The sequence below is a fragment of the Daldinia loculata genome (assembly GCF_022478755.1).
Source record: "Daldinia loculata strain CBS 113971 unplaced genomic scaffold F4817scaffold_17, whole genome shotgun sequence".
Classification (NCBI taxonomy): Eukaryota; Fungi; Ascomycota; class Sordariomycetes; order Xylariales; family Hypoxylaceae; genus Daldinia; species Daldinia loculata.
In genome coordinates this window covers 62,125-84,451 of record NW_026054871.1, presented here as the reverse complement: position 1 = coordinate 84,451, position 22,327 = coordinate 62,125, and the positions used below count along the sequence as shown (strand labels likewise).

The window sequence follows — 22,327 nt, the reverse complement described above, 5'->3', positions numbered from 1 at the left end:
CATGTAGGAGGTAGGTATCCAAGTAGGATTAGGTTAGCTTTAATAATGAGAAAGGTACATATCCTTAAGTGTGTCTAATGACCTCAATGACATCAGATATCAGATGAGATACAGGGGAGGTTAGGTCTAGGTACTTTAGGTAAACCCTTATCCCGTTAGCTCCGAGTGAATGAAACCTGGGGGCTTGTGTGACAATAGGTACCATGCAAGGTGCCCTGAAAGCTTATCTGAATTGTTTGGGAAAGTACTATAAAATACAGTGGGATTAGGCTTGGTCATCTGCTATCTATCCGTGTTATCCAGGTACCGGCATGTGTACTCCGTTATCGATCGCACTAACGTCACCCACCTATTCATTGATGCAACCTTAGGAGGTACCTAAAAGCCAAACCCAGGGCTGCTGGGTGCTGGGTGCTGGGTGCTGGGGCAAGTCAGACCAACCAGACCAACTTTACCAACCTTGAGCCTACCCACTTTCAAGACCCTCAACTTTCTTCCTCAGCTAACACACATCGCATTTATTACACTCCCTCGCGACGTTAGGTACACTACATAATAATCTCCCCTCAAACCACCAAGAGGTGTGTCATCGCCATCCAGATATTCAATCTATATCACCAGGAGAAACTTGCGAGCTGGTCATCCCAGCCGGGGTAACTCAGCCGCTATAGGGGTTTGCTGTATTCTATTTTGATATCTCTTCGATAAGAATCCTTCTAGATCAAGTCATCTTTAATCGTATCCCATCCCACCAAGAGTATCCCACCAAAAGTTATCATCATGGCTACAGCTCCTCCACCAACCGCACACGTCGATGAGGACGTCCCTCAAAATGAAGGGTCTAAATTAAAGACCTTTATCTCTATCCTACGAAAGTAAGCAAATTCTTGAATGCCTACCTAACTCATCTTTTCTCCCCCTAAAGCAAAAGGGGAGGAGGCAAACTCACCGCCACCGTCGGTATCCATCCGTAATCGGAGCCACTTCAAGATACAGCGCTATGCACTCTTTTCACGCGTTTACATTCGTTAGTAGTATATTTTACTAACATCATCTCCGCGTCCTAGATTCATAGGTGTTGCAGATCTTGCTGCTGTGCGATTCTCTCTTCCGTCCCAGCTCCTCGAGCCGACACCCAACCTGGAATACTGGAACTACCTCGACAGTCCCAGTGCGTTTGCCGCGATAGGTACAGCCGACGAACCGCTAGATCGTATGCTCGAAGTCCTACGTTTCTGGTTTACCAAGGATTTAAAATATGTCAAGGGCAAACCATGCAAACCGTATAATTCTTGCCTGGGCGAATTCTTCCGATGTAACTGGGAAGCGGAAGATAATGCGCCACGGATCGATACCAAGAGTTTGACAGCTGCTAGCAGCGGCAATGCCAGTAGTTCATCTTCGGTCAAGTCATCCAAGGTTAATGGCGACCCACGAACAGCATCCACCGTATCTGTTGTCCAGACTACACCTAATCCGTCCGGACCTACCGTTCGGATATCATACTTGACTGAGCAAACCTCTCATCACCCGCCCGTCAGCGCTTTCTACGTCAGCTGTCCCGAGAAAGGATTACATGCCAAGGGTTTCGATCAGATCAGCGCGAAGTTCACCGGTACTACTATCAAAGTGTCTCCAGGCGAGCATAATCTGGGCATTTTCATTACTCTCGAGCGGAGGGATAATGAGACATATCAGTTAAAGCATCCAGCTGCACATCTTGGGGGGATTCTGCGAGGCTCTCTAAGCGTGAGTGTCGGTGACTACGCCTACGTGACCTGCCCTCAGACAAAATTAAAAACGATCCTTCATTACATCGAGGATGGTTGGCTCGGCCGGGCGCAAAACAAGATGGAAGGCGTCATCTTCAGATACGACCCGGATAAAGACGACAAGATACGCATCAAGGATGTACCTGACTCGGATGTGGTTGCGAGGCTAGGTGGTGCATGGAAAGATAGAATCGTCTTCACTCTCGGCCCCAAACCTGTGGTAAGTTCGCAGAATATGTTTCATTCCCTACATTCCAGCAGCGAGATATTGACAGTTTCTATCCTAGGACTCACATCCGCCAGAGAAGCAAACAACTATCATTGATCTTAACCCACTCACCGTGGCTCCCAAGGTTCTACCGCCGAAAGAGAAACAGGCCGAGAACGAGTCATTGATGCTATGGGACGGCGTGACTCAGGCCATAATGGCAAAGCAATTTTCAAAAGCTACTAACGTCAAGGTAGAACTCGAGGAAAAGCAGCGAGAGAAAGCTAGAGAACGTGAGCGTAAAAACGAAACCTGGAAACCGGTGTTCTTCGATCAAGTTACAGACAAGCGGGGAACGCCTGACCTCACGGAGAAAGGTCGCCAAGTACTCGAGAGGGCACAGAAGGAAGACTGGAGTTTGGAAGGGATCATCTAGAGCGGGGAGCATCCTTCGAGGTTAGAAACATAGCGACCGAGCAGGACCATCGAGGTTCTACATTGCATAATAGTCCTTGGGTTACGATACAGCATCATTGCTTTTTGGATGGCTTCGCTTACATATATACGCGCATACATTTACCAACCATGGGGATAAGGCATAGCGGCTTTGGCCAAAGCCGCACGTGGAGTTCTGTGCATTCGTTTAATATCTGGGTTTTTTTTTTCGGGTAGACACAGATTCGAGTTTAAGCGGCGTTCAGGAGCATGTAGAAGCTGATAGATAGGTCTTCTTCGGAAGTTTTTCTTTTCATCAAGACTTTCTACCATTTCGCTGAGGCATACTCAGCACAAACCTTCGTTTTTTATCATACCGATTTGAAGGAACCTTGAACATATGTTAACCTTTTATCAGAGGTTTCTATTATCCTATTTGATTTCTCACTTCTACCTTGTTTCGAAATTTACCAGTTGTCGCTTATCTACTGTAACTTCGGAGGCCAAGTAAGAAGAAATATATTGGAAGATTTAATACCTCGAGTTCGGAGTAGTACAATCATAAACATGTACCTTAATCATACCTTAGGTACCTAAGTATACACCTAGGGTTTAATATCATTCAGTTCTATGATAATATCCTCTAACATGATAGTCGTTAGCGGACTTCAGCCTCTATCATACTTCTAACCTACAGGTCCGTGGTGACCGTGATCTTTTTCCCAAGCGCCAAATCCTCCAAGAATTTATCGTTAGCCTTTCTTATACGCTCCAGAGCATCCCGGCCGAGGACGAGCCTTAACACTTTACCCTTCAGGTGTCCCGCCAAACCTTCGCCTGTCAATGTCTCAAAGATACGATCCACGCCCTTCTGGGGGTCACCAGGCTGCTTGCCGCTTTTGGTCAGCAAGACATCCCGGATCCGTGCGACGGCTGTGCCCTCGTAATCCTCAGGCAGTGGTGTCGCAGATTGGTTCAAGGCGGCGAGGAAGTTGGTCCGGAAAGAGCCCGGTTCGACGATCAGGACGGACACGCCAAACTCGGCTACCTCGGCTGCTAACGACTCGGACATGGCCTCTAGCGCTGCCTTGCTTGCTGAGTATAGCCCGGTTGTCGGCACGTATTCCTTGGCTGCCAAGCTGCTCATGCTGACGATGACGCCGGAACGCCGCGCCCGCATGCCCTCTAGCGCTGCTTGTATCACGTACAGTGGCCCGAAGAAGTTGGTTTGTAGTTGGAGCTGGGCTTCTTTCTCACTGGGTGGCGTCAGTTCTGAAACTCGTTGGTAGCTAGGTATTAGTGTAGGTGGTATTGCTTACCTCATTTGCTCGACGGCGCCAAGGACGAGGAAGCCCGCATTGTTGACCAGGTAGTCGATTTGTCCGACCGCTTTGACTTTCTTGGTGATGCCCTCCCGAGACTCGTTCAGATCTAGCTCGATGACTTGACCTCCTGCCGACTCGATCTGTTTCACTGCGTCCCCGGACTTGGCCTTGCTGCGCACTGCTCCTATAACACGGTGGTTGGCCTTGAGGGCTTTGAGACAAAGCAACAGGCCGAAGCCATTGGATGCTCCTGTGATGAACCAAACAGACATTGTGGGATTTTATGAGGTTAAATTGAGTTGTTGAGATATTAAGCCTATCCAACTCCAATCCTTCCCTCCCTTATATACAGGTCGGACATTTGTTGGTTGTTATACCATAATGTTAGCCCCCCTTAACGCAGTCAGTCCATCTAAGTCATTATCAGCAAGCACGAAATACCCAAACGCAATGTTTTCCATCCAAAACGAAGATCTGAAATCGGATCTTGCTATAGAAATCCGAACGTCGTTGACTTTTCGCGGATTTAGGTTATACTCCTACTATATAATAACTGGCCTTCATCTGATCTGTAGGTGATAGAAGTAGTTTGCGGCGGTAAAATCCGATTTCTGAAGTTGGGTATCGGCGATGCCGACTTATCACCGACGGCGCAGAACGTAGTGTTGGTATTGCGGAAAGTTGGAGCAATGTATACCTAAGGGTTGATCAACGTGTAGGGCGCGGAGTTAGTACCGCGCGATTGCACGAAGAAACAAGATCTGCTCTTATAGCCTTTTAACTCCATAGGAGGATGTATACAAGTGTAAAACTTATGAGTGCGAAACTACATTCTCATCAAAGTATAGGAAATGATAGCTCCAGGATCTGCGGAAGACGTCTTGTTTAGAGCTCGGACAGAACCCAATAGAAGTTCGATGGCGACCTGTTAAATAAGATTTGTTAACCGATTTATATAAACTAACATGGACAAATTACCTTTCGAACGTGGGCTTAACTCACGAATGCTATCTTTCCTGCTTTGGATGATCATGATGGCTGTACCCCTGAAGACTTCTCAGCATTAACTGACCTGAAAGGGGCGTGTCTACCGATGCTTCTTAATCTAGTCGGATTCACGATAGCCGGGGCGACAAACTGCTGGCCTAGTGAGACTGTGGTGCCTGACCGGATAGGGGCGTATCGCCCGAGAAGATGATTTGACCTCTATGCTGAAGAGAAAACGGCACTGGGTAATTCCACACATCACCACGAGGGGAAAGCATGCCCAATGCCAAGCCTTAAGGAGGTTGCAGAGTAATCTATGGGGACACAACTCTGTTCAAGGTTAAGGGACTATAAAACTAACTGCCTAGCAACAGATCAATGATGTAACTGGAAGCTCTTCATCTTGTATATTTTAATAGTTTAAGGATTTAATACATTTTGCAAGATAGGTACCTATCTTCCCAGACTATAAGGCGATAACTTTACAAGGTTTAAAGGAATTAACTTACTAGTGTAAACTCACCGCATAGATATAGCGCCCCATTTTCTTAATACAAACTAGAGTATTTTTTAAATCAAAGCTCTATATGCGAACGTTAGGTTAAGCAGTTGTTATAGTATCTGAGATAATAATATTAGTTTAGGTACTTAAGGACTTGAATCATTCCATCAAACTGAGAAATCATCACTATCCGCCTTATTTAACTGAACATAAAACAAATATAAAACTACTAACAGGCAACTCAAAGAGGCGTTCAATGAGTGGCACGTTACATACTATGGCTGACTTATCTTACTAAATATGTGGTGATGGGGTAATTTCAATGAGTACTGCGTATGAGCCACCTGATTATCCCTTACATATTGGCTGAGAATACGACTAGGTAGATACCAAAAGTTTATAAGCCGGTCTATTTACATGGTACGACTTAATTAAAAGCTGATATATGCAGTGCCTCATAGTAACGTATACTAAAGCAATTACATATACCTTAGGTACATGGCAAGATCCAATAACTAAGCCAATTGCGGGTTAACTACTATGTTAGCAATAAGCCGTCTATGTAAAGCCACCTCGGTTAGGTACCTAATATACATCAGCAGAGCGGACGAATATGCAAGGGTTAGATATTGCAACTTCACCTTTCGGTGCAACCAATGACGTTTTTTACCGGACGCCATGTTTACAGAGACACAACTCCCGAATTAACGATTGGTTGAGCAGATATCATTATCTACCTCCTAAGGCTTATCTTGATCACCGTGGGGGATCTGTTGTTGCATCGTCCCCTCAGTCACAATCGCGTGTATCCGTATGACCCAAACCCAGCTGGTATGGCTATGCGGATATAGAAATCAACGTCTATGACTGTGCCACATCCATGACTGCGCATAGGTTGGATAAGCTAAACCCGCTGGCCTTTATGCGGTCTATGACCCTTACTGAATAGAATAAAGTGGCTTATGGTAATACTAGATTGGTCAACTAATTTTATTATTCTTAACCATGGATTTGTCGCATCGCCTCTCTCCTTATTGCTCATAAACGGTGAATGTACTTGGCATACTGTGCTTACCCGCGAAAGAATTGTAACCATAAGCGGATAGATCGCATAGAATGTTTATATAACATCTTACTGTGGTCTTTATCTGTCTTTTCCTAGCACATACTCAATTTAGTAGCCATATCTTCTACCTCGAGCGGCTTTATCGGTAGGGAGAGGCCGGGTTGACATCACGATGTTCAAGCAAACACAAACTGGGACATGGCTGGGGGCATTCGTGCCGGAGTCATCGGCATGCCTTTCTTTCTTGCTAATGTTCTGTTCAATAACACAGTCAACCGTAAGTACAACCTCCAGCGTCGAGGTTGATTTACTAATCATTGCGGATATTCCCTCACGAGTAGACCGGCGGATATGACGGCTCCATGTTGAACGGGTTGAATATTTTGCCCTCGTATACGGATTACTTCCAACTAACTCCGGCGACAACGGGTCTAAATACGGCTTCTGTATTCATCGGCGGCATTCTCGGCACGCTCATCTCCGGTATCATGACCGATAGACTCGGCCGGCGTCCAGCCATGTTTTGGGCGTCCGTCATTACTTTGATCGGCACAGCCATTCAGGCGGCAGCCCAGAATATCGCCATGTTCGTCGTCGGTCGAATTATTCTGGGCTTTGGAAGTTCTGTTTCGGGAGTGTCTTCCGGCGTATTCCTATCTGAGACCTTTCCCAGCCGCTTACGTGCCTGGGGACTCGGAATGATGAACGATTTCTATTAGTAAGATCCCAATTGATAGATGTTATAACAATAATAGTTCGGCTCGGAATTTAACTTGTTTTGTTTAACAGCGTAGGGGCATTAATAGCGTCTGGAGTTACATTAGGGACTGGGCAGTGGCAATCAACAGTAAGAGTATTGGTCTAAGTCATGGATTGAACTGTCCGGCTAATAAAATGTTAAGTGGGCGTGGCGGCTACCATCGTTGATACAGGGTATTTTTTCGCTTTTTTGCATTATCATACTACCCTTCGTGTAAGCTTCACCCTCTACCAAAGCCTCGGTCTACCCTAACCAATCGAACAGTCCCGAATCACCGAGGTGGCTTTGCCATCAAGGATATTTTGAGGACGCGCGGATTTCCGTGGCGCAAACAAACACCAATGGTGATCTGCTAGATCCCGTCGCTGTCGCAGTGTATAAGGAGATTCTTGACGCCATCGAGTGGGAGAAGAAAGAAGGCCGGTCAATGAGTCCAAAGGAGATTATCAAGACCCCTGCCACAAGGAAGCGATTCCTCATCGGAATGTCCGCAGGCCCCTTTTCATGTGTCGCTGGCAATATTATCGCCTCGTACTATTTGGGTGCTGAGCTTCAGACCGCCGGAATTACCGATTCAACAGACCAGTTGAAGGCTGTAGGACTCCCCTTAGCTCTACTAATTGTACAAATTTGCTTACATCGAACAGAATGTCGTATTAAATGTCTGGTGCCTTCTGTGCGCCTTGGTCGGCACACACATGGTGTCTCAGTGGGGCCGAAAGCCCACGGCCCTCGTTTCGGAAGCGCTCCTCGTTATATGCCTCTTTATAATCGGAGGGCTTTCCAAGATGTATGCCGATCACCCCGCAAGCGCTTCTCAAAGCCTCATATATGGAAACGTTGCGGTGATGTTCCTGTTCCAGGGATTTTACTCCATAGCTTGGACACCTTTGCTTTACCTCTATCCCCCAGAGGTCTTTTCGGGTATGTAAATGTGATCTTAACACCACTCGTCCGTTATAGTTTCTAAGATGAGCGCTAACACATCTGTAGTTCGTCAATACATCTTCTCGTATCTTCCTCTTTATATTAGACGGAATTTGAAGAGGAAGAGGTCACATTAAATTTGCTAATAATACACGATAGTACTCTATTAGAGCCAATGGTCTGGCTGCCTCGACGCTCTCTTTAAACACTCTTGCGTAAGCTTCTGGCTCTCAACCGGAAGGTGTACATAAATACTGATGATATTCTTAGATGCGTGTTCGTATTCATCATGCCCATCGGCCTGAACAATATCGGATGGAAGATGTACATGATTAACGGTTCTTGGGATATTGTTATCGCTATACTTATCGTGAGTAGTTAATTACTTCTAAAGCATTTGGGGAATTTACGTCGCTGACATCTACCTTCACTGTGTTAAGGCGGTATTCTGGGTCGAAACGAAGGGCAAGACACTAGAAGAAATAGACGCCCTGTTTGAGGGCGAAAAACATTCTTCCGTCCCTGGCGTGGAGATGATTCGGACTGGACAAGCTAAGCTCGACGCTGACACGATGGAGCTGTCGAGTCTGAATTAGTGATTAATTCAGCAGTGGAGCTAAGACAGATTAATTTGCTTTTCGAATAAGTAATCAAGTGAGCAAGTGAGCAATTAACTATATGTCAAGCTGCCGTTGTATCGAGATATAGTGGTTCGTGCGAAGCTCACCCACGCACTTTTCTATACATAGGTACCTACCTAGGTAGGTAATCATCGATCACTACATCACTATCACACATATGCTCATACGCTCATATAGTGGTACGACGGCTCTATAGTCTCATTCTAGAGGTCTAGAGCTCCCAGCTCCGACTTATAATATATTTTTTACTACCCTTCAAATGTTCTAGATACGTTTTACTTCATAGTAAGCGCTCAAACGCCTAACGGTAGTCAATACCGCTCGTTAGCCTAAATGAGTGTATCTACCCCGATATTGCTAGCTACTCTTTTGCCAATCAGTTATACTATATGTATCGTAGTATTCAGTATGCTAATTTTGAAATGGTTAAGAGTACTCCAAGCTATTTCAGGCTATTTTAACATCGTCCAAGCCACCCGGGAATTGGAAGTATGAAATCTATACGCAATATAAGAAAAAGACGTTTTAACTATTAGCCCCTATAATCAAATAATATGGGAAATCCCCGGATAGACCAAGAATTGGGTATGTATTCGGAAAAAGAAGAGGAAAAGCGATTGAACTGGTATGCTTAGCCTCATAGGCCTAGAGCATATACCAAGTGCTCTGCCAAGCCTTGAAATTTGGAGAAATATTGGTTTTTCTTTATTAGAGGCTTATATTCACATGGGGACGACGGATTATACTACCCCAAACAAGTCGTTCTCCTCATTACCCTAGTCGAAGATGATTATAACGGGGGTTAATATAGCGATGCGGAGAAACTGCAATCGGTGTTGCGGGGTTAATTAACACGAAGGTCGCTCTTGGCAGAAGACTTATAAACTACTTATAAGCCTTGGGTGGTTGAGATGGCGGGCATAGAGATTATCAGACTGGTGTTGCACATACACTCGGAGTTGCAGTCCACGGTGAAAGATGTTCGGTCTAGATATGCGCCTCTCCAGTAGGTTACTGCTCCTCAGTGCAGTTGCAGCACAGGCAAAGTATATTGTGCCTGGAGCAAGATGGCGGGATACGGAAAATAATCTGGTCAATGCCCACGCGGGCAACGTCGTCTTGGAGAACGGCACATTCTGGCTGTTCGGCGAGTACAAGGTCGAGGGACAGGAAGAGGGTGGCGGTGTGTCGGTTTACAGCTCTGAAGATTTGGCTACTTGGACTTCTCATGGTCTGGCTTTAGGTAAGTCACATTTCATCGCAGGAAAATGGCTAAAAACATAATCTAATTAAAACAATAGAACCTATCTCCTGGCACCCCTTTATCTCACCTAAGAACATTATCCAGCGGCCCAAGGTTGTGTACAGCGAGTCGACAAGCCAGTATCATGTAGGTTACCCCTAACTCATTAGACATACTCGTCAGTACTAATATAATCTGTTAGATGTGGTGGCACGCCGACAATGCTACGTACGGACGTCTACTACAAGGGCTCGCAGTCTCAGATACAATCGGTGGGCCTTACAGTTTCGTCAGTGCCCAAGCTCCTTTGGGTAATTGGTCGCAGGACTTCGGGATGTTTACCGACTACAAAGACGGCAAAACCTATGCGCTATACTCGAACGGTGATAGTTTAGAGGGCCGAGACGTGTATCTGGCTTCATACAATAAGGACATCACGACGCTTGAAGAGGTGGTTCACCGCTTTGATAAGTTCGATCTCGAAGCTCCTTCTATCCTACAGACCGAGCATTCTTATTACGCCTTATTGAGTCATAAAACGGGATACAGACCCAACAGTGAGTAAATCGCTCAGCCTATCCTAATATCGTGTCATACCCCCCACATATTGCGAGATTGGTATTAGAGACCTATTTATAAGACCGGGGTTTGCTAATCACGCCTTTAGATGTCGTTGCCTTTCGAGCGGACAGCTTGAGTGGCCCCTGGTCCCAGCCCTGGATTGTCGCACCGCTTAACACGCGTGCTTTCAATTCCCAGTCCGGCTTTACGTTAAGAATAGCAGGAACCGAGAAGACGACGTATTTATACTTGGGCGACCAGGTGAGTCTCTTGTCTATGATGAGTATTCCGAGAAAGTAGAACTAACGGATTGTAGTGGGATTCTAACTCGATTTGGGAATCTCGCTATATATGGCTACCCGTAAACATCGACGATGACAAGAAAACCCTTCAGTTGGAATGGCACGATGTTTACGATCTAGATGTGTATGTGCTGGTCGGTCTTACTCCTGCGCAGATGAATCCTGACGTATGCTCTTAGGAAAACCGGAAACTGGCAGCCAGTGAATGGGATCACATATTCTGCCAAAGATGCAACAACAAGTGGAAACGCTTTCAAGCAAGAAGCCGTAAGTTCATGACACCAAGGAGTTATTGCAGTTTGATTAATGCTCGCGTGTATTTTAGAATTTCGCCACTGATGGGGTTATCTTGACCGGGATCGAGGGTAATGACAGCACAGTCACCTTCCAGGGCATAGAGGGAACAGGAAAGCCCCAATGGGTTTCGTTCCACTACCAGAGTGAGTACCTCATGCCAACATCAAGTTACGGTCATATTCTAACAGAGACAAAGACACTGACGACATGGGCTTCGGAGATCAACGTAAGTTTACGACTCTATCATCACAGCCATGCAACTACTAACAAAATTCTTAACAGCCGGCGGCTCGCCAGATCGAATTGGTGGCAAATGGCAGCTCCGCCGCATTTCCAGCGTTGTCGTGAACGGGAAAACGGAGAACGTCGAGACACTGTACCAGAGGGATACCCACAAGGGAATCATCCTGTCGACGCCGCTCCAACTAACTCTAGAGGAGGGATCGAATAACACTATCACAGTGGGTGGTCTATACAACGGGTTTCAATACAAGGGTGCCGATCTTGATAAGATCGTCGTCTATCCCCCAGAGTTAGAATCCTGGCCTTGAAGATATGCTGGATAGGCTAGACGCTGGGCAAGTCTATTCGTTATTATATTAAAACTAATAATTAGTGTTAGATCTAACTATCGCTCGTAGACATGCCTAAGTATTATATATACCTACAGTTATAGTAAAGAATTACAGCCTTTTAGGGCACCTGGAGGCTGTCTACTCTATATCTCCATCCCAATTCCGTAAAATGTTCTCAACGCATGCTATTCTTAACTCGTCTCCGTAGTCGCCATATAACTCATATTACGCGTTCCAGATATATAATCGTGGGATTATACGTTGCCGCACAGGAGGTTCGTACACCAACTAGGCCGATGTAACCGTGGCGGCTGGCCTGATAACACCTTTCTCTAGGTCTTCCGGATTTTCACCAACCTCTTTCATTAGAGCTGGCGCGTCATTATTATCCTCAGCTTCAAGTCTCTCTCTATATTTCTTTGCCCTTGCGACCCGGCGTTCGTTTTTCTCCTGGTCCTCACGCATCTGTCGGATAATGGTGCTCTTGGAGCGGATCTTTTCGCCGTATCGATAAAAGATGATGGGGATAGGAATCATGGCCGCTTCTAATAGACCTAAGAGCGTACCAGCCCACTGCGGAGTAAGTTTTGCATACATGGCGGGTCCAGCAAGAGGCAGGGTACCACCAAATATACTACGAGTTACGGCATTACCCGCTAATGCAGACGCAGCATAGATACCATACGCGCCAGCTAGGTAGTTAGAGCCATAGATAAAGCTTAGCGTGTTGCCTGCACCAAAAGGAATACCAAAGGCGATAGGGATAGCCCAATGAATAGTCGTAGGTAGGCATGTCCAGCTGAAGACGAGCTGGCCGATGGGAACAAGTATCGCACCAATAATCATAACACGCGCAGTCGCTTCAGGAGGTGCGCGCCCAGTAGCGGGATCCTTGGGATGAGAGTTGATAATTTTGCGCCATAGGGGTTCGGCGACAATGGCGAATGTACAACCGATACCAATTCCAATAAATGCAAGACCAGAAGTGCCTGGACCCCAGCCACGGTGTTGGGAGAATACGATGGGATAGGCGACGAAGCAGAGGTAGAGAATCCCGTATATTAAGGAGATCCTAATTGGAAACGTTAGTAAGACAGAGCTAACCTCACCCGTAGACCCATTAGGCCTTTCTTATAAACGGGAATATGCGGAGTCCTCCATGCATCTTGGGAGAAAGGATTCTACTTGAGGTTGTTGTAGGTGTAAAAGAAAAGTTGTAGACCTAAGTTTCGGTACGTACCGAGATCCCCATAGAAATTAGCTCGCGCTTGCGTTTAAGGCCAGTGTCACGAGATCACGTGGCCAGCCAAAAATACCTAGCTTTATATGGGAATTTCAGTTACACAGCATAAATAGGAGCCATAAATATAGGAGCCATAAATAGGAGCCATAAATAGGGCTGGAGTTCAAGGTAACAAGTTCGAGGTAACAAACACCTAAACTCCTTGATACGCGCGATCTTAGATATGTAAAATATACATACCAGACGTTGAAAAACCATAGGATGGGTTCTTTAATAAAGAACTCGAAGGGCCTTAACAGACAAACCTTTACAAGTGCCGCTTTAGACAGCTTCTGGTCGTACCGACACCACCATCTTTCGTCGTCAGTTTCCTTGCGCATTTTTGCAGCTCTATTTTGGAGAATTATAGGAGCATATGTCTCCTTGGTGAAGAGCATGAAGAAAATGCCGACCCCGGCAAGTATAAGAACAAGCCAGTTATCCCATCTCCATCCTAGATATTGGAAAACGTAGCCGCCGATCACAGGGCCCAGCCTACGTCAAAAGTTAGCTTTATAATCCCCCACCTGGGAGAGTAATAAGATAAGGGTTCGTACACCGGGCCATTTAATGGGGCGGTTGAATATAACGACATGAATAGGGCGCGAGTTTCTTCCGTCGAGATGTCCACAACAGTTCCTGGACTGTTAGCTATCATCGCGCTCCCGAACATCGCCCTAGCGCCTAGGTCAGTACTTTCCTAAGGGAAGTCCAAGGATTGGCTACTTACGCGAAGAATCGGACCACGAGAATCTCGGCTAGCGAGGTTGCTAGACAGGTTGGAATTACCATGGCCGCGAAGCAGATCAAGCAAACGATATACACGGGCCTACGTCCATAGAGCTCACTTGCAGGTGCTACGAGCAGACTACCTGTTGCAAGACCGAACATATATGTGGTAACGCCGAGAGTCACAATAGTGGTAGAAGAATTAAACTCTTCTACTAAACCAGGGGTCGACGCCGTGTAACTGGTGCTATAAAGCACGATTACCCACGACGAAAAACTAATAGCGAAGATAACAAACTATAATAACGAGTTAACAATTACTTCTTTCAGCAAGTGACTTTGGAATAAGGGGTTAGGAATGGTTTTAGAGTAGTGACTCCTTCATCAGCTTGATGAGAGACTACTATTTCCCCGAGACAAGCCAGGGGAGCAAAGCGATTATCGATATTACATACCGACCGGTACCATAAAGGCCAATGCCGAGGGTTTTCCGGATCGTTCTCCTCAAATGCAACTTCGTAGTCTGGGAGCCGCGACGCTGAGGTGCCGACGCTAGTCGCCGTACGTACACGAACGACCTCTTCGAAAACTTGAATTCCAGGTGAGATTGCCAACTCCAGCGGCGACAATGGGTCTGTATCGTCAGAGGCATTCGATGCGCGGCTCGAGCGGCTTAGACGCCTATGCCGGCTTTGCTTCTCCTCAATCGAGTCCTCGCGCGATTCCATCTCACGCTTCTCTATACGCTCGGGTTCTCTCCTGTCCTCGCCAAGCCCATTTTCTGCATCTTCACGACCCGCCATTTGGGCGTCTCACTAATGTAGCAAGCGGGTGGCCGCACGGAAGAAAAGCAGCTAGGGAACGGTCTGCAGTAACCTTTACGCCAACTTGCTGCGGAGACCAGCCGGAATAAAGTCGGTCAAGACCCCTAAAACTAACAATTGGGAATAGGACAATCTATAGTGATAGCCCATAGGCTTAAACATATGAACTTTAAATTTGTCAATGGCAAGACATATGTGTAAAAAAGAAGAAGAATTATTTACAGTTAAAGGATGAGTCGGGGACAGCCAGGAAGTAACTGGGTACAAAGTCCTATCACCGGCCTATTTGCGCAATTTTGCCTAGGTATACTACACCGAACTGATTAATAAACCCCTCAGGAATAAAGAAGCTCATGTATAAGGCTGTAACGTTGGCTAGCTACCCCTGTAGTCTTTGGTAGAACGCACCGCTGTGTGATGTTCTGCATGCGCATGGGAGGCGGAAAGTTAAGATATTGCCTTTGTCACCTTGTGCGCTCCTAGCTTCCCATAGGTCTATCTTTCGTGGCAACCTTGTCAGTACATGCATGAGTGGCCCGTCAGATTGGGCAGCATATGCCATATGTTAATATGCACGTTAGGGGCAAAGTCCCTTGATTTTGGAGAATCACATCATCTTTCAGCCCTTACACACCACAGGCTATTCCTTACGAATGTCGATATTCTTACGAAGAGCCGAAATCGTAGCCGATGCTGAATGTCGAAATATCTCCCTCATATTCCTACATGTTGGCACTTATATCCCTAGCAGAATATATGAGCCAATTGCAGCATTATTCTGCTTCCCGGAGAAGTCCTAATCATTTCGATCATAAATAGAAAAAGAAAAAATTATTAGAGAACCGTGGTAGGTAGTTATTAATTTAGGGAACCTAGCCTGCTAACATCCGGGTATCATTGCAGGTTAGTAAACGCTAATGCTTTACTAGGAAGGTCGGAAGGAATTTTTCTAGATGCTTTGAGGCTCCGAACAAGAACTCATCGACCTCGGAGCTTGCTGTTGTTTTCTACCCTTCAACGAACTTCAACTTGCCTTTCAAATATTAGAATTCCTAACATTGGAAATTGCAAAAATACACATTTATGTTTTACTAGCAACTACCTAGAAGATTGAGTCGAATAGGTATGTGCCTACTGACTTTACCCCGCCTAACACAAAGAACATACAGGAGTAATCCGTACTTGGGCGCATCTCCACCGATAGAAAACTTGCCGAGGTAAATATATAATAAGTGGGCTCTTGAGATCGACCCTGATGGCCATGGGTCAGATTGCAAAGCCTCGGATTTGAACTTCTTATCTCTTATGTTTTGAGGTGCGAGCATGCCACAGTACATTCCTGGAATGGTATGTTTTGACTTTTTTGAAAGGATTGATTTGTTGATGTAAATGTAGCACACTCGCACCTGAGGACATATATTTTCCATCTGCCTCATATCGTAATTTACTGATGAAATCTTACATGACTTACACACCCAATCCAAGTAACATCGATACATAGACGAATGTCTATGCACTATGTATAGAACAAGTCCGTCGCTAACCGGGATAAATATTAATCAGCCGATTCGCTGAGATCTCTAGCTGATATAGGTTAGGTAGTCATTCAACTCCCGATGCAGATAGAGCCGTTTCCGAAACATCTTCCCTTGGCATATACGTATTCTTCTCTAGTGGAACTCATTAGAGAAACTTACATAGAAAACGCGCGTTGAATCGATTAGTGGCTGGTCCGGGGCCTTTTCCGTGTCAAGCCGGACTAACAATACATCATTCACGTGGCAGTTACGGGATCTGCCGATGATACTTTACCTTCAGCTACCGGGAGTGTGCCGGCCGACATTTTTCGGGAAGGGACCATTGATAGAAGTTTTACCGGGTATTGTCAACATTCATACAGTGTATGTATGCATCTCATCTGACTGCGGTTTAGGCTCCTAGGCTCCGCATCAGGATAAATTAGTTGATGACTCACTCGAGTCTGCGCCCAAGCTCATCTCATCTGTAGTTCTCATTAGTGTAAACTTCCCATACGCTGCGATAATTTAATTTTCTAATGCCACCCAGGTATAAAAAAAAAAAAAAAAAACTCACACTCGTTATCAGTGTCAGGAGCAACTCTAAGCGGCATCATACTCTGATATTTTGATTTTGATATGTTAATATTAGAATTGCTTAGAGAGTCAATCTTTTCAGATTTGCATGCCTTAGGTAGCTATGTACTGTATTGCAGCCTAAGAGGCGTTCCAGAAATGTGCCTGTAGGACAAGAATAATTGGATGTCAAGCCGCGGGGCATTGGAGACCCTACGTCACGCCAGACCATAATAGGAAAAGTCTAAACAATTGACAAGTGTCGAGTCTCCACGGGAACCAAATGTGTAAATGGTATTGGTTACTGTTTACTTTATGCAGCCACCTGTGACGCGACCTTTATGATTTATCAGGGCTGTTATTGCTGTAAAAAGAAAGAAAAAATATCCTATTGGGCTTGCTCATATTCCACCGCATCAAGAAAAATAATATTGTATGTAAGCTTACATTTGCATCTCTTCTTTCTTCCCTTCTTACAGATCGCATCGTGATTGTAACTACGAAATGGGGGAAGATCAAGACCTTCCCATTGCCTTACGGCGTACGCCTCGGGCCAGCGCCGGGGCGGCAGGATTATCGGCTGCATCGCGGTTATCAGCAACCAATACCGCTTCAGAAGTAAATGCAAGAACCCCTAAGCGACGGAGCAAGAAGAGGGTCCGTTTTTCTGACCCTGGCCCGAATATCGAGCACGATGATACATCGTCAACAACAGGACTTACACCAATGGTTCGGCGAGCGTCTCTTGGTGTCGTTCCTTCACCTAAACGTAGACGTCGTTCCACACCAACCCCTCGGTCGCATCCCGACGGAGTAGATGAGTTATTTGGCAATGATGGCAGCAATGAGATACGTTTCTTCTCATTGCGTCAGGTCCTCGACGACCGCGTCAAACGACGCATTCGTCGAAATGGATTAAGCGAAGAAATGAACACCATCAGCCAAGAGAAGCGACAACGCGTTCAGAAGCAAAAGGTCGAGCTGCAACGCCTTCAGGACCAGCTAGCGGAGAAAGACCAGGAGATCGACAGGCTGCAAAATACTACAATGGTCCAGGACACCGATCGAATCTTAGAATTAGAGCAAGAAATCCAGTCACTTAGGAATGAACTAAGTAGCAGGACCTCGTCGAATGCCGACCAAACACGGAACTACGACTGGACACTGGCCGCTCGCGATCCATTTTCAGATAGCTACATGGACGATGACGAGGCCTTTGGGGATGCTACGATGGCGGATTTGATATGTAGCACCCCGTCGAAGACTCGCGCATCAGCATCGTTCCCTACGCCACCCTGCACAAGCCCGACAGTTCCTACTACTCCTTGTTCTTTGCGGAGAAGCACACCCGTAACGCCACAATCTCATATCGGAGTACAAGCAACACTCCCAGATCCCGAAAAGGAAGCCTTAGAAGCTGAGCTAGGGTCTTTACGTCTCGAATTAACTAAGTTGACCGAGGTCCTTGAGAGCCACGAGGCCCTCAAGGCACGTATTGCGGATAAGCTCAACACGGCCAACCCCCCTGCGGAGTCATCAAAGGACGTAGAGGCGCATCTAGATACCGTGTTACAGTCACTCTCTGACCGGACGGCAGCACTCCTAAATCTCAACTCGTCTCTCACTTCCCTAGGGTTTTCTGGCAATGACGCGGGCGAGATCGTGACATCGCTGACTGGGGCGTTCCGCTCAGCACGTTTAGAACTCGAGTACCTCACACCGGGAGAGATCACTCTTCCCCTATCCTCGCGTGGGGCTGAAGTCCTAGACTTGGTACTTGTTCGACTACGTAACCTCGCGCGCCAAGTTCGCGAGGACGAGGATGCTATCGACGAATACCATGAACTGGAGTTGTCATTGCGACAGCAACTCAATGCACGTGTCGATGCGATGGATAGTATGCGCGAGCGAAACCGGACCGAGCTCGCCAGCAAAGACGAGCGTATCGCAGATCTAGAGATAGGCCTGGAGCGTCTGAAGGGCGCTGCTGACGAGTACCGCCGCGACGTGGGGGAACTAGAGAGCTTGGTGCAGAGTATGGAAGAGGGGAGCAAGGTCACCGAGAAGCGGCTCACGGCTGAGGTTGCAGGCGCACAGGCCGAGCTAGTTGATAGCAAAGCCACCGTTGCCAAACTAGAGGCCAAGCTCGCGTCGGTGCGTGAGCAAGCCGAGAACTTCCGTCTGCAGCTCGCTGAGTTGCAAAGACGTAAGGCGGCTGAAGTTAAGGCCCTTAACAAGTACCACGGGATGGCTCTGGCGGCACGGGACGCACAAGTGACGGATCTACGACACGCTATCGACGAAGTAAATAGCAGCCTACACGAGGCGCACACCACAATTAAGGAGTTACGCATAGAGAACATGGGGTTGAACCAGTGTCTAGATGAGGAGAGGAACCGTGCCATGCACGCCGTCGACACAATGAAGGCTGAGCTTGAGCGCGTGCTCAGGATGAGCTCGGAGTTCTTGGCTACGCCGTCAAGGTCAAGCACTAGTTGTTCGGTGAGAAGCTGGCGCTCCTCGACCAAATCTACTGCCGAAACTACTGCCGAAAGGGTGGCTGGAGAGGACGATACGACGACTCCCGACGGTAGTCCCCTGAGGTCAGGGGCTTACCTCGCAGGTGGACTAACGAAGTCGATCAGGGGGGCTAAGAGGCGGAAGCATGATAGTGGGTTAGGTCTCCTGGACGAGGATGAAGATGGCCGCGTAGAATTGGTCTAAATATTATTTCAGACGATGCTTAAACGCCGTTCACTAACTTGCACTTTCTTTTCATATGTTATTTATTGCTATTTACTGGTGTTTAATCTATGATAGGGGAGTTATATCCCGTCATTACTAGTATACGGGGCTGAAGTGCAGTACTGGAGTTAATGTCGGGGAGATGACTGGCAATGTGGCTATAAACATAGAGGAGCATCTGACTATGCATATTCCAAATCTAATTTTACTATCTGTTTGAAAAACGTATTAGCTGAAGTTATCGTACGATAGTCAAGAATTGACCATACTTTTGGAAAGTTTCACACAGCATCCGGCTCGTGCGTTTGATGCTGGTTCTGTCTCATTGCGAATCAGCATGTTGAATACCATGCCCGGTAGATCAGTGCATGCTGCATACTGCATGGCTGCCTCTCCGGCATTCGCCCTCTCATTAGACTTGGCAACATCCTTAGAGCCGATAGAGTAAGGGGATGAAACTTCATCCTCTTGTCCAGTATCGGCTGGAATAACTCCCGTTTCGCTACCAACACAACTCATAAACAACATACCGCTCATCAATAATACGAAGGTCGCATATATCGCTATGGAAATGATCGCCTCTATTCCAAGTTTCAAGAGCAATTATCATGGTTATGTTCAGGACCATAAGTGAATACGGGTTCTGATCATATAATAGATCATATAATAGGTTGATCTCCGACGTTGTCAGCGTCGGCTGAAGCAGCTTGGGCGTGCACGTAGTAGGGGCCATAGCTGCGGGGGTTGCCGTCAGCCAGGTCTGTGTAAGTATGCCTCTGTATCGGTACAGACATCGAAGTACAGTCGACACTTGAAGACATCTACAACGGATGGATGCTGTAAGATTGGAGCCTCAATATCCGTTTACGAACTAGAAGCCAATAACCATATGAGAAACTAAATGTCAGCCATGAATAACGACGTTAGCAACGGCGAGATATCTCGTGTTGCGGCGCTGAGCGCGGCTGACAAGGCTGGGAATAGCATCAAGTGTGCAGATCTCTAGATATAATACTATATAATAAGGCCCCTTTAGAGGAACGACAGGAAAACAATATTTAAAGCCCTGCAAATCTACCGTTGCATCGTACGATAACGCGGACTCGGGGCTAGCACCCCGATGCACACAAGGGCAAACCTGTCAGAAGACCCTTTATGCCATTTCTAGGATTTGTCAATGATCGCAAAGCAAGAAAAAAAAGGGCTTCCAACGCTTCCAGAAGGAAACGCGAAAAGGTTGATAAAAACCCAATAATGGAGACGTCCAAGGACCCTAGATACCGTTGCGGCAAACATGCCCGACCCTTTGCGGCTCAAATGGCAATGATCGGCGGAACGGTTGTTGTGGTCGGTGTGGCAGTGCTATTACGTGACCCGGCGCTCGACGGGATGATGTAACAGCGCATGAGAAGGGTCTCCCCGTGCCCTAGGCACGCAGGAACGGCTCTCCTAATACAACGGGATGACGACGGGGAGACCCAAGGCACGGCTGAACACGAGGTATCATGCATTGGCGAGTCGCCGCGCGGAGAATCCCGCGATATTAGAAAAGGCTGCTCGTCGCGTTGAGGGTGCGGCGGGACAGCATGGTTGTTGGTATGTTAGGTAGTAGTTGTAAGTATGTATATGTAAAGCACAATTATCGTCAAAGCTTCCGGGCGGTGCTGGAACCATGCTTCATAGTACCAGAGTCTCGGTCCCTGGGAACGACCGCTGTAAGATCAGGGGGAATTTGATAACTTGGGTATACATCTCCGTGTTCATTAAACAACCCCTCCGGACTTGGGCATTGGGGATCTACGGATTCTTGCAGGGAGCGTGAAAATCATAGCTCAACTGTGGCTTGAAGACCATGAAGAAGATGCGGAATGGCATAGTGTCAAATGCGGTTTATTTTTTAATATTACCATGCCACTTTTTTCCAGCTATGGCTAGGGGGTGCTTATTCGCCCTGAAGAAATTCAAACTTATGGGCTATCCCCTCAACTGGCATAAGACAGCACCTCTATGTACTATTTTCAGTATTAATACATCAAGACTGGTTAAGATAAACTGGTTCTACGTTATTAAATCGTATTTATTATAGAGGCATATCGCAAGGTCTTTTCTTCTTTATGTTTGTTAATGAGTCGCGTTGACTCTACCGATTACTAAGGGAGGTGCTGTCTTATGCCAGTTAAGGGGCTATCGTAACCCTCGGTATAGGTAGGAATTCAGCGAAAGCACCCCGCAAGAGACTTTTCTGCACCTTGCACATGGAATGCAACGTAAAATGTCGTCTAGCTCATCCGAGAGACTAGTTCCGGCCCCGTCTCCATTTGGGGCTTGAAAAGACCGCACATGAATAAAATTAGGTGGAATTTCCGTCCGGAGCGTGCTCCGGTGTAACCCCCGACCAAATCTCGGCCGAGTTGACTGGGTATGCTTACTTATAGTATTATACCATACACTAGAGATGTGGCAATGCATCCATGTTCCGAGAGGGCATATAGAAAGGTTTCTCTGAGATTACGTTCCCCTGGGTGCGGGTTGAAGAGCTGTCAGTTAAGACAAGGTGTTCGCACGAGAAACATACATATTTGGTAAACCTTGCCTTATACTTATCGACACGAGGTAGATCTGTAGATCCTATGAATTTTCCGATGAAAATACACTTAATATAGAAGCGTATGTAGGTATATGTAGTTTAGGCAACGTACTTATTACTAAGTTGTCAATGGGCCTTTTAAAGGCGGGAATATGTGAGGACGCTAGAAATACCTCTTCTAAGCCAATTATAATAACAACCATCAAAATTACATCATCATATCGTCAGTATGTAGCATGGAAACTTTTGTTAGCCAACTGCGACGGGCGGCGACAAGACTGTGCTTAAAAGGGCAGCGTTAGTGGACGGAAGCTGCATCATTTCAATACGATCGCTTTAGTGATGCGACCCTGAACCCAGGACCAACTAGCTAGTATCCCGCAACGAACTTAGGACACAGATAGCTGTGGAAAAGGGTTGCATCGCAAAGCTTGGCATGCAAGACAGACCATGGAAGCCGGCTGGC

General features: G+C 46.6%; 6 protein-coding genes across 6 annotated transcripts; 4 read left to right on the top strand and 2 right to left on the bottom strand.

The window, feature by feature from the left end:
- Positions 1–278: 278 nt before the first annotated feature.
- Positions 279–3,019, top strand: F4817DRAFT_333920 (uncharacterized protein). The gene is made up of 3 exons (XM_049302814.1): positions 279–875; positions 1,068–1,992; positions 2,060–3,019. Exons 1-3 carry the CDS (start codon positions 781–783, stop codon positions 2,414–2,416), a joined length of 1,377 nt encoding a protein of 458 aa, XP_049160148.1. The 5' UTR covers positions 279–780; the 3' UTR covers positions 2,417–3,019.
- Positions 3,009–4,282, bottom strand: F4817DRAFT_65006 (putative short-chain dehydrogenase). The gene is made up of 2 exons (XM_049307720.1): positions 3,735–4,282; positions 3,009–3,671 (listed from the first exon to the last, which is right to left on the bottom strand). The coding sequence occupies exons 1-2, from the start codon at positions 4,010–4,012 to the stop codon at positions 3,107–3,109; spliced, it is 843 nt and encodes a 280-aa protein (XP_049160147.1). The 5' UTR covers positions 4,013–4,282; the 3' UTR covers positions 3,009–3,106.
- Positions 4,283–6,467: 2,185 nt separating this feature from the next.
- Positions 6,468–9,191, top strand: F4817DRAFT_364322 (putative hexose carrier protein; the record flags this gene model as incomplete). The annotated part of the gene is made up of 9 exons (XM_049306737.1): positions 6,468–6,572; positions 6,637–7,013; positions 7,085–7,142; positions 7,198–7,268; positions 7,320–7,650; positions 7,703–7,979; positions 8,155–8,197; positions 8,253–8,352; positions 8,423–9,191. 9 exons carry the CDS (start codon positions 6,468–6,470, stop codon positions 8,576–8,578), a joined length of 1,518 nt encoding a protein of 505 aa, XP_049160146.1. The 3' UTR covers positions 8,579–9,191.
- Positions 9,192–9,357: 166 nt separating this feature from the next.
- Positions 9,358–11,733, top strand: F4817DRAFT_64927 (carbohydrate-binding module family 35 protein). The gene is made up of 9 exons (XM_049307719.1): positions 9,358–9,866; positions 9,925–10,013; positions 10,069–10,423; positions 10,534–10,688; positions 10,744–10,853; positions 10,909–10,996; positions 11,055–11,169; positions 11,223–11,252; positions 11,309–11,733. The coding sequence occupies exons 1-9, from the start codon at positions 9,602–9,604 to the stop codon at positions 11,575–11,577; spliced, it is 1,476 nt and encodes a 491-aa protein (XP_049160145.1). The 5' UTR covers positions 9,358–9,601; the 3' UTR covers positions 11,578–11,733.
- F4817DRAFT_333909 (MFS general substrate transporter) lies at positions 11,147–14,813 on the bottom strand. Its single transcript, XM_049302813.1, has 6 exons — positions 14,068–14,813; positions 13,614–13,909; positions 13,441–13,560; positions 13,085–13,378; positions 11,309–12,673; positions 11,147–11,252 (listed from the first exon to the last, which is right to left on the bottom strand). The coding sequence occupies exons 1-5, from the start codon at positions 14,413–14,415 to the stop codon at positions 11,890–11,892; spliced, it is 1,842 nt and encodes a 613-aa protein (XP_049160144.1). The 5' UTR covers positions 14,416–14,813; the 3' UTR covers positions 11,147–11,252; positions 11,309–11,889.
- A 2,066-nt stretch (positions 14,814–16,879) lies between these two features.
- On the top strand, positions 16,880–19,564 carry F4817DRAFT_333906 (uncharacterized protein). The gene has a single exon (XM_049302812.1). The coding sequence runs from the start codon at positions 17,034–17,036 to the stop codon at positions 19,251–19,253; it is 2,220 nt and encodes a 739-aa protein (XP_049160143.1). The 5' UTR covers positions 16,880–17,033; the 3' UTR covers positions 19,254–19,564.
- Positions 19,565–22,327: the final 2,763 nt, after the last annotated feature.

What these genes read in the sequence shown, in the direction of transcription:
- F4817DRAFT_333906 (XM_049302812.1), top strand. Translation starts at nt 17,034, where the DNA reads ATGGGGGAAGATCAAGACCTTCCCATTGCCTTACGGCGTACGCCTCGG.
- F4817DRAFT_64927 (XM_049307719.1), top strand. Translation starts at nt 9,602, where the DNA reads ATGTTCGGTCTAGATATGCGCCTCTCCAGTAGGTTACTGCTCCTCAGT. An exon ending in TTCTCATGGTCTGGCTTTAG is followed by an intron (nt 9,867 to 9,924) that starts GTAAGTCACATT and finishes TTAAAACAATAG; the next exon opens with AACCTATCTCCTGGCACCCC. An exon ending in ACGCTTTCAAGCAAGAAGCC is followed by an intron (nt 10,997 to 11,054) that starts GTAAGTTCATGA and finishes CGTGTATTTTAG; the next exon opens with AATTTCGCCACTGATGGGGT.
- F4817DRAFT_333909 (XM_049302813.1), bottom strand. Translation starts at nt 14,415, where the DNA reads ATGGCGGGTCGTGAAGATGCAGAAAATGGGCTTGGCGAGGACAGGAGA. An exon ending in GCCCCATTAAATGGCCCGGT is followed by an intron (nt 13,379 to 13,440) that starts GTACGAACCCTT and finishes CTTTTGACGTAG; the next exon opens with GCTGGGCCCTGTGATCGGCG. An exon ending in CTATGGTTTTTCAACGTCTG is followed by an intron (nt 12,674 to 13,084) that starts GTATGTATATTT and finishes GTTTCCAATTAG; the next exon opens with GATCTCCTTAATATACGGGA.
- F4817DRAFT_333920 (XM_049302814.1), top strand. Translation starts at nt 781, where the DNA reads ATGGCTACAGCTCCTCCACCAACCGCACACGTCGATGAGGACGTCCCT. An exon ending in TTTATCTCTATCCTACGAAA is followed by an intron (nt 876 to 1,067) that starts GTAAGCAAATTC and finishes TCCGCGTCCTAG; the next exon opens with ATTCATAGGTGTTGCAGATC. An exon ending in CTCTCGGCCCCAAACCTGTG is followed by an intron (nt 1,993 to 2,059) that starts GTAAGTTCGCAG and finishes TTTCTATCCTAG; the next exon opens with GACTCACATCCGCCAGAGAA.
- F4817DRAFT_65006 (XM_049307720.1), bottom strand. Translation starts at nt 4,012, where the DNA reads ATGTCTGTTTGGTTCATCACAGGAGCATCCAATGGCTTCGGCCTGTTG. An exon ending in GGCGCCGTCGAGCAAATGAG is followed by an intron (nt 3,672 to 3,734) that starts GTAAGCAATACC and finishes GACGCCACCCAG; the next exon opens with TGAGAAAGAAGCCCAGCTCC.